The sequence below is a fragment of the Bidens hawaiensis genome, unplaced genomic scaffold (assembly GCF_021521415.1).
Source record: "Bidens hawaiensis isolate Kalapana, Puna unplaced genomic scaffold, B.hawaiensis_p1.1 tig00004021_1, whole genome shotgun sequence".
Lineage (NCBI taxonomy): Eukaryota > Viridiplantae > Streptophyta > Magnoliopsida > Asterales > Asteraceae > Bidens > Bidens hawaiensis.
In genome coordinates, this window is record NW_027491237.1 from 2,373,272 (window position 1) to 2,383,656 (window position 10,385).

General features: G+C 31.2%; 1 protein-coding gene across 1 annotated transcript; it reads left to right on the forward strand.

The window, feature by feature from the left end:
• Positions 1-497: 497 nt before the first annotated feature.
• Positions 498-10,148, forward strand: LOC143625231 (uncharacterized). Its single transcript, XM_077095641.1, has 9 exons — positions 498-510; positions 851-858; positions 929-1,096; positions 1,168-1,209; positions 1,281-1,394; positions 3,565-3,797; positions 3,919-3,955; positions 4,037-4,094; positions 9,746-10,148. Exons 1-9 carry the CDS (start codon positions 498-500, stop codon positions 9,820-9,822), a joined length of 750 nt encoding a protein of 249 aa, XP_076951756.1. The 3' UTR covers positions 9,823-10,148.
• Positions 10,149-10,385: the final 237 nt, after the last annotated feature.

Below are 10,385 nucleotides of genomic sequence, written 5' to 3' on the forward strand. Positions count from 1 at the left end.
CGAAATTTGGACTTTTTGTTGACTTTGCAAGATCTTGGATCTTAATAAGGAAAATTTTATTCATATATTGATAGTTTATTGCTAATTATTGTTACATTAACGGAAAATTTTTGTTAGGTGTTACACATAGAACTTTCATGAGTGAATACATGTCGATCGATCCCAAATCTGACCTCGTTTATCATCGTTTTGACACGCTTCCGTACCGGGGCTCGGTTATATCAGAAATTCTATTTAATGACACAACTCAACGGTCCCGTCACTAAAAACAAACGGTTGGTTAAGTTTCCATTAATTTTGCACCCACATGCGTAGTTGGGATTACTTTTTTCATTTCCATATGTTGGACCTATATTTGTCAATTGGCCATAATTTGGATTAAATGAAACCGATACTTATTATTATTATTATTAGGTTTATGCGGGAAAAGACGAGTTTGCCCTTGGATTTATCGGATCTAACCGATGTTAATTGACGACTAGTCCCAATTGCGAAAAATGACCACCACAGGTGAAAAAACATCAAAGATTTGAAAGCTGATTTTGGAGAACATTCCCATTGATGAATTGGGATTGGGATGTACACTTGTTTAAAAAAAAGGCATGAAAAATTTTAGTTTATTTTCCTTTTTCCTTTCATACCGATTAGTTTTAATATTAATAATGTTTTTCTCTAATAATTTTTAATAATTCAGTTTTTTTTCAAAAAAAAATCTGAAAACATAGTCCTGTTTTTTTAACACATCGATATATATTTTATTATTAGAAATAAAAGTTTGTAAAGAGATATATTTTGAGTTTATACCTAAATCAAAGTTTCCGTAATCCAAAATCATATTTAAATTTTGTAGGAAAGGAGGTTTTGGTTTTGTAATAAATAAATCGCAACTCCAATTCATGGTATTTGTTATAGTTGATTATGACTCTAGAGTTCCTCCACTGAAGAATTGATTAATTTGGGTGGCTATGTCGGAGAAGATAAATATAATTCAAGAACGAATCATGGCTACAGAGGAGGGGTAGAGGAAGAACACGAGATTGGGATTTGGGGTATTCTTATTTTTGGTCTAATCGGAGCTACTGCCACTACTCTCGCTGTATGTTATTTAACAACTTACTCTCGATTTACCTATAAAACCTCTTTACTAAATTTCAATATTTTTCATAGGTTGGGCATATGCGCCAGATGATTGATTGGTTCTCTTCAAAGGTAGGCTATCTATAATAATCATACAACATTATTACTATATCTTTTATTTGCTTCTTATTGCATCAAACTAGGTTACAAGAACACACTCATGGAAAGGCGATTTTAGATCAACTTTCCAAGAAGAATCTTGGAAAAGATATAATCGTTGCATGCAGGAAGCTTATGAAGAAGAAATGGAGAGAGTGGTATGCTTCCTTATAATCTATATATATATATTCTTTTGTGGGGGTTGGATGTGGGTTTTAAAACTGATTACATGGTTCTAGTGTTTTGGCAAGGATTACTTTGTAAAATGGCCAAATGGACATGTTTGTGAACAAATGAGAGTTGTCTTGTGAAAGGGCATAAAAGTTTTCCCTATTAGTTAAAATAGCGGGTAATAGGTAATTGCTAGTTTATCCTTAGATGCCAGTTATGTTACATTGCACCTGGTATGAAATTGATTGTTTAACTCTAACTAGTTAGGTGGTGATATTTAAATGTTAAAAACTGATTATTCCATGTATTAGTTATCACAAAAGATGTGTCAAAACGCATGTCACACCCCTTAAGTTTCAACTTCTTGTTATCGCTTCACTTATAACTTGCCAACATGCTCACATCCTTATTGTTAAGCGTGACAGTGAGTATTAAAGAGTTAACCTTTTCATTCCTTTTTTTATGTTTGCATTAGCTATATGCAATGTCTTGTGGCACTAATGGTATCCATCGTGTGCTTGATTAGATAGATTTTTGTGTTTTTTTTTTAAAATAATCGTTTGTTTGGATGGATGATGTGTGCGATCCTACTCTTATATCTACTTTAGGCATTGATGACATGGGATTAAGTGTAAGTTCTATTGTAGAAGAGATTTCTCTATTGCGCCTTTTAAACCTACAACTATTGGAAAACTAGTACACAAGTCTTTTGTCCCTATGCATTAAGTATTTTTAACTAAGTTATTATGATCTACCATTGTTGTCATATTAGTTAATCAAAGTTGATGGTCATCTAAACGTAGTTATTTAATATTATGTCACATACATGAAACACAAGTATTGGATACAATTTAGTTATAACATTAAATCATTCTTATGAGTTTCATAGGATGCACACGATTAGTCAAGCAAGCATGATAATAATTAATCGATGGACATGTTGGATATAATCGCACTTAACTCGAACACAACTTGGAGGGTCATTTATTTTTAGTTTATGTTTTAGTTTAATATGTCAATGTAAATATAGTACAAGGGTCAAACATGTCATTAGGTTAAAGTTGTATGTATGTATCATGTCTTTATGAACACAATTGTAACGAACCCATATTCAATCAATGCATATTTCATTGTTTGATCAATTTTGTGTTAATCGTTCCTGTTATATTTCAATTCCTGCCAAGAGGACAAAACCATCATAACCAACCTCATTCAATAGTCACTGCTTTCTGTTCGAAATTTTCATTTTTTTTTTTCTCTTCTGATTCTGTTCTAATCAAATTGGCGGGTTTATTTTTCATAGGCTACTAAACAGGCCTATAAGGCACTGAATTGTTATTGCTGAATTAATTTTCATCAGGGGTATGCTAAATGAGTATTTTTTTTTTTTAAATAATTTTTATGTTTTCAGAAGTACGTTAGCATGGGGAACACGTAATTTTACACGGAGTTAATTCTAATTAGTTTAATTTGTGATAGTTGAGGAGGTGGACTCTAAAAGAGTCAAAAGATAGGATTAAATTTGTTTAGTATTTTATCCAGTTCGTTTTTGGTATGTTAAGGGTTCTTTAGTTTTCTTGTTTAAGGAATTGGAGGAGAGAGGAGTTGTAGAGAGAGAGAGCTTTCACATTGTGAGGCTGAGGGGTGTGGAGCGCTAGAAAGGGCGCAAGAGGCCAGTCGCTCGCGCCCCGGGGCGCGAGCACCACTACCAACACCCATCTTATCAAGTTTCTCTCTCTGCCACACGTCACAATATTATTGGCTGGCGCCCCCACTCGCGCCCCCTCTCGCGCCCCCCACACCCCTCAGCCTGAGGGAGGGAGGTTTCAAAAATTTACAGCTACTGATCCACAATTGAAATTGAAGGGTGGTACCCACTTTAATACTTTAATAACTAAGCATATTTATATTTCTTTTAATATATACTTTATTGAATTTTTTTAGTAGGAAAGGTACTTTGGTAATTTTATTTGGACGACTTGACTAGAAATTTTAACGACGTGAGCTGCTAAGGACCATCCGTGTTATGAAAATGTAACTATCAGGCCCATTTATGAACATTTTTACAACCATTGGGATTAACTGTGTAATTAGTGAACCATGAAGACCTAGCATGCAAGAACCATGCAGTTGACTCTGTATTTATATTCTTTGTAGGAACGAATAAGGCGCATGCAAAGTGTATTTAATAGGGAAAAAAGTAAACAACAAAAGCGTTACGAGAGTTGGAAGGAAAATAATGGTAGTGGATATCATCAACATTTTCAAAGGGACGATTGGTATTTTAAAACCGAAACTTCACAAGGGTATAAAAGTCATTTTAGGGAACCTCCTCGACCCCCTGCTAATCATACATTGTCACATCATTATGCAATCTTGGGTCTTAGCAGGTAATAAAACCTTCTCTTATAACATTTTAGTACATTCTTTGCTTTACTTCTTTTATCTTTACTTTTTTAAATATAGTTTTAAGTAAACTAAGCACTTGTGTTTTTTTTTTCTGGTTAATAGGTCAAGAACGAGGCCGTACACTGATGATGAAATAAAGGTATCCTTTAATTGTTACATTCTCATTATTGTTTTTTTTTATTATTTTGCATTACACTCGTATTATTTTTCGTTAATGCAGACTGCATTCAGGAGCAAGGCAAAGCAATTTCACCCTGATCAGAATCAAGACAATAAAGGTAGACGTTTTATCAATCTTAATCAAATATTCTTATTCTACATGGTAAGAAGCATTATTTTGAAGCCCGACCGGTCGGACCGGGACCCGGTCCCTATACCGGGCCGGGTGAGTGTATTTGGGCCGTTTTTAAAAACCTGGCCGGTTTTTGGGGGTGGCGGTCGCCCCGGACCCAGTGACCCGGTTGGTGAACCTGTAAAACTAATTTTTTCATTAAATCCGAAATGAAATGTGCATGTTGGGATTCGAACATTGGTCCTTTCCAAGATAGAAGCTTTAATAATTACCCAATGAGCCAACCAACCAAGCATCATTGATGTCTTTGTTGATCATACATAAATCATATATATTTAAAAATCATCATCGTACTCAGCATATCCCACCAATAGCAAAGCTATGGTAGGGTCTGAGGAGTCTAAGATGTAGACAGCCTTACCTCTACTCCATAGGGATGGAGAGGCTGCATCCGATGAGACCCTCGGCTTGATAATGGTTTTGCATAAAGCCCTGGACATAAGGCACATATCACTCAATCATCAGGGGACACTGGCTAGGACACTGGCTGATTGGTGCATGTACCCTTGTGTTTCGACTATCAACGCCACCACATGATGCCTGATAACCTATGTTGCACGGGAACGGGAAACGCCAAAACTCAAAAAATCAAGAAATGGGTAATACATATAAATTAAATAAAATATACGTCTCTACATCAATGAAATATAATAAATAAACCAAATAAAAGTGAATATAAAGTAAACTAGTAGCTAAATAAAATAGTTATGTTAAATTATTTATGTTAAAATACTTATGTTAAATTGATGATTATTTTATACTAATAGTATCGTTATATAATAATATAATTATTACTATTTAATTATTATTATTACATATGCTATATCCAAAGTAAAATGAACCGTTTTTGTAATTGAATTTAACTACAATTAAATACTATTTAATGTGTAGTACCTACAATTAGACCACAGACTTTTATTAATTGAATTTAACTACAAAATAAATTCTCCTTATTTCTCGTGCACTTCATCTTCCTTATACTTACCCTCCTGTAAAATACATAAAACCCTAAAATACATAGGAGACGTCCCTGAAACGGATTTTTGACCGTTTCCAAAGGCCTGAAATCGTTTGTTGACCATCCCTAGTTTACGGGTTCGTCCGGGAAACGTTTCTAGCCGTTTCCGTCCGCGTTTCCGTCCCCGGGGAGTTTCCGGGACGGGGTACGGCACTCGGGTGGCGTTTCCGTGCAACATAGCTGATAACCTTCCGCACCGTTTAACATTATTTTCACGAGATTAGTAAAATAACATCAAAATTAGTGCAATTTCACTTTTTCCCACCTGAGGGTTCGCACACATATGTACATTATATGCGCGCACCGCAAGCATGGCATATATATATTTAAAGATCAATGTATAAAACCTTGATCATATCCCGACATTCTTATGGGGAGGGGGGAGAGAGAGAGAGAGCACCTTCCCAAACCTTGATCATATCCTCACATTCTTATGGTGTATCTTCAATCATTTACATCACATTATTTTATAAGGGAAAAAAACCCTATAAAAATCAAAAAAAATATAAAACAAAAAAATAAAAAATGTAAAAAAAACCAAAATGTTTATCTAGCATTTCCCGTTTAAAAAAAATAATATAAAATAAAAATAAATAAATCTTGGTTTAGCCTTCGGGTTTAGTTTATCATTATGTTTTATGTTTATTTTCGTCATTGGTTTTATCTTTTTTGCTTGACGTTGTGTCTTTTTTTCATTATATTGTGTTATATTACTTAATATTGTGTTATATTTTGTTCGGCATTTTGTTATATTTTGCGATCTATTGTGTATTTTTTTGGGTTCATTTTCGGCATTGTGTCTTTTCATCAATATTTTTATTTTTTTAAACGAGAATGATGATGGAAACATTTTAGTTTTTTAATTATTTTCTTTTTTAATTTATATTTTGCGTTACGATTTTTTAATAATTTTTTTAAAGGGTTTTTTCTGGTAAAAAATCATTCTGACACTTCTCATTTTTGTCTCTATTAGTATTTTAACTTTACCCTATATATATATATAAGAGAAACTAACTTACAAATTAAATTAACGTGTTAAATGTGGGAATCAAGTAGTGTAATTACACTATGTTGTATGTATAATTACAATACTTGATTATAACAGTTGGCATGTTAATTTATCTATCGTGAGAAGTATATAAATAACTAGAGTAATTATGTTAACACTATAGTAATTATTATTACACTATAACTTTTGAATTAGAGTAATTATATTATTATACTACTTTATATTTTATAACTTAATTACTCTAGTTCAAAACTGTAATTATTCTAGTTATTTCTATTTATAAATTAATTTTTTTATGAACTGGATATATATATATATGCAGTGGCCGGTTCAAAAGAGAACAAAAAAGTGGGGAATTGATGACTTATGTTTTTTACATGTCAAAAAAGAATAAAAAAAATTCACTTTTAAATGTAAAAAACACATTTTTACATAATCTTTTTGGACTTTTATATATAAACCCATGTAGAAGGCGTTTTCTTAAAAAAATAATTTCAAATTACCTTAAAAAATATATTTTATGAAAAACAAAATTTTTGATTGGAATGTGTATTTATAAACAAAACCAAAAATATTTATGCTAAAACTAAATTGCATAATTACTATATGACGTAATTACATAATTACTCTATTTGATTCTCACGCTTAGCACGTTAATTTCAATTGTGCGTTAACTGTCCCATATATATATGTGTGTGTGTGTGTGTGTGTGTGTGTGTGTGTTTAAGTTCAGGAGAGAAGTTATTTTATTGCGAGAAGTACGAGAAGTCATTTCATCTAATCAAGTTTTTTCTTTTAATTAAATATAAAGGTATTATGGTAAAGAAGTAAAATTATTATTTTGGTAACTATTAATTTCTTTAGAAGTTTCATTAATTCATTTATTAATTTGTTTTTTTTATAACTAAGTTTAAAATACATTTATCGTTTGATTCATTTTGTATGAATTTGATTCATTCTTAGATTTTTTTTTACTTATTTTTTATTAATTAAATTACAAAACACCAATATTCTTGTTCATCTTATCATCTTACAACATCATAATTTGAAGTTGAAAAGATCGATTAGTAATTGGGAATAAAAATCAGCATATTCAAACAGAAATTATCAAGATCGTATGTTATACAAATCATCATCAAACATATCAAAAAGTAATGGTCAACTGATTTGACCAAAAGAATATCATATCATACAACATTAGGTTCAATCCACTTTTATCCCCCGTCATCACAAACTAATGTTGTATTCCACTAAATCTTCTTTTAGCGGCTTATATAAAAGAAAATACATACGTTATAAACTGATACAAACCCTTTAGTGATATCCTACAAGTCCTACACTGCAGAGCTAATACTTACAAACTGTACAAAACAATACCATCATACACATCAGAAAGATAATACATATACATTATATAAACCATACTATAGACCCTACATTATAGATATAATAAGCATCCTATATTGTAGATAACATTAACATACACATCTTACAAAACATACATAGTCCTACACTGCAGATCCAACATGCAGATCCAACATTAACATACACATCCCACAAAACGTACACTGCAAATCTACCATTAACATACACATCCTACATATAATAAACATAACATACAAGCACATATTACAATGCCATACACTGTCATACAATACCATTACACAATTTATACAAACCCAAAAAAGATTTACACAATTACTGGATTATGGTTTTACACAATTCGGACGTACAATTATGCACGATTAGATTATGCGAAACCCTAATTGTGTAGAAATAAATATGAAATTGGATTAATAAGAAAAAACCTAACCTTCTTAATCGTCGATTGCTACACCACATTCACTACACAGCCTAGGTTTTCGTCAACAAACATCCCCTTTTATACAAAATTAAAGACTAATATTCACCTACAAAACCAAGATTTGAAAGAATAGGGTGAGGTTTGAGAAAATATTTGCACATTTTTAAATTGGGAATAACTAATGATTGAAGCATGATATTTGGGACTTTGATTAACATCTGCCAGTTTCAACGTTTATGCTTTGAACAAAATTACCACACTACCCTTTTATATTAAAAACTCAATAAATCAATGACCAATTAATTACAAAATTGTCATAATCGATGTAGGTCATTGATCCATCTTAATCAAGGGCTGTAAGTAACTCATTGCATTTCTCGCAATAAATGGACTGCTCTCCCGAACCATCCCATATATATATATATATATATATATATATAGGGAGATGATCATGAGAGAACTCTATTTTATGGAGAGAACTAGAGAACTAATAATGAAGTATTTTTTATTTAATTAAAAAAAATATTTTTCTAATTTTTTTTCTTTCATCCTTTTTATATGTTGTTATTCTTCACCACAAAAAAATATAAAAATAAAAAAAAATAATACACCGACTTTTTTATAATGCATATGTGCAATAGTGTGCATTTTGATATTTGAAATAGTGTTGAATAGCATATATATAGTTGTTTTTATTGTATATTTGCAATAGTGTTATATTATATACAAAAATTAAAAAAAATCGATATAGTGCATATGTGCATTAGTGTTGTATTACATATATGCGATAATGTGTTTTGCATACAACTATTAGTGTCGTATTTGCATATATTCAATATTGTGTATTTAGATAATGTATTTGTGTTGTACTATATGCAATAAAACACTATTTTATATATACAATACACATTAATGCACATACGCATTACATCGACGGTTTTTTTTAGGAACAATATCATCTTATTAGGAGGAAAGAAACAAAAATCATAAAATAATTTTTTAAAAATAGTTAAAAATAATTTTTTACTAGTTCTTTAGTTCTCTCTTTAAGAGGAATTATCTCTAGATCCCATCCCTATATATATATATATATAGGCTTAAGTTTAGGATAGAAACCATCTTACTGCACGGAGTTCGAGAAGTCATTTCAACTAATCGAAAATTTTCTTTTTATTTTTTTATTTATTATATTACAAGGGTATATCAGTCATAATGTCAAGTTCTTATTTTGGCAACTAATAATGAATTCTTGCAAGATTCGGATCTTATTATTCATTTTTCTATTTTTTTTTATTATCTCTGTATTGCTTTTTATTCATAAACATTTCTAGTATTTTGTTTATTATTCATCGAATCACTTTTAGGTTATTATTTATCGAATCACTCTCACCATATCCAAGTTTTCAAACATCAGCATAACTAACGAACATCGAGCAGCAAATTCATTATTAAATGAACAAATCACGGTTTTATATTGCTTGATCGTAATCACCTGATTTGTGCTTCATATTAATCATTTTCTCAATTTCCATGAGCTTGATTTTATGTTCTTTTAATCATGCCATCAACAAAGTTAATGATTTTTTTTGCTCAAAATGGTTCTCAAAGTTCTCATAGGATCCTCACCATATATATATATATATAACTATCATATTTGATAATAGGTTTCTTGGAGGCTTGCAAACTATATAAATGATGAAAATGAAACGATTTGTGTTAAAATTTGACAATTCTTTATTGGTGCAGAGGTGGCTGAAGCAAGGTTTAAGGAGGTTATGACATCTTATGAGGCTATAAAGACGGAAAGAAAGTACATGAAATAGATTTTGTTATTTACATAGTTGCCAAATGATTGTATGCTAGTAAAGTGTTGGGTATTTAAATAAAAGTTGTGACATTAAAAGACAAAACCTTATTTACTGAGATAATAACATTGCTGTTTAGCCAAAAACTTTGATGTGGAGGCTGGTTGTCAAGATGGTTCGTGATACGTACTCATGATGCAATGCAATCCAACAATACATATCATTGATCTAAAATGTGAGCTTAATTCTTTGCTTGTTTTATCTTATTGCCTTTAATTCATGTTTATGCATTGGGTAGAAAAGTGGGCATGCAGTTTTTATTCAGTTATTTGTTTATAGCTCATAAATAGGCAAAGTTTGTTTAATGTTTGATATGAATGAAAATATAGAAAATTGACAGCAATGTCTTCACTTCTCTAAATTCTTGGAGTGTTCGTCTAATACAAAAGGCTAAAACGGGAGATTGACCATCTTGAATCGGTTATATCAGCTTGAGTTCCGGATTGGTTTTAAAACTTATTTTGTGGACCTGAGCATTGGTAGTAGTGTCTTGGTCCGTGAGACAGCAACCTGAGTGTTGG

Coding starts and splice junctions, on each gene's coding strand:
- LOC143625231 (XM_077095641.1), top strand. Junction 1,210..1,280: donor TTGATTGGTTCTCTTCAAAG/GTAGGCTATCTA, acceptor GCATCAAACTAG/GTTACAAGAACACACTCATG. Junction 1,395..3,564: donor AAGAAGAAATGGAGAGAGTG/GTATGCTTCCTT, acceptor TATTCTTTGTAG/GAACGAATAAGGCGCATGCA.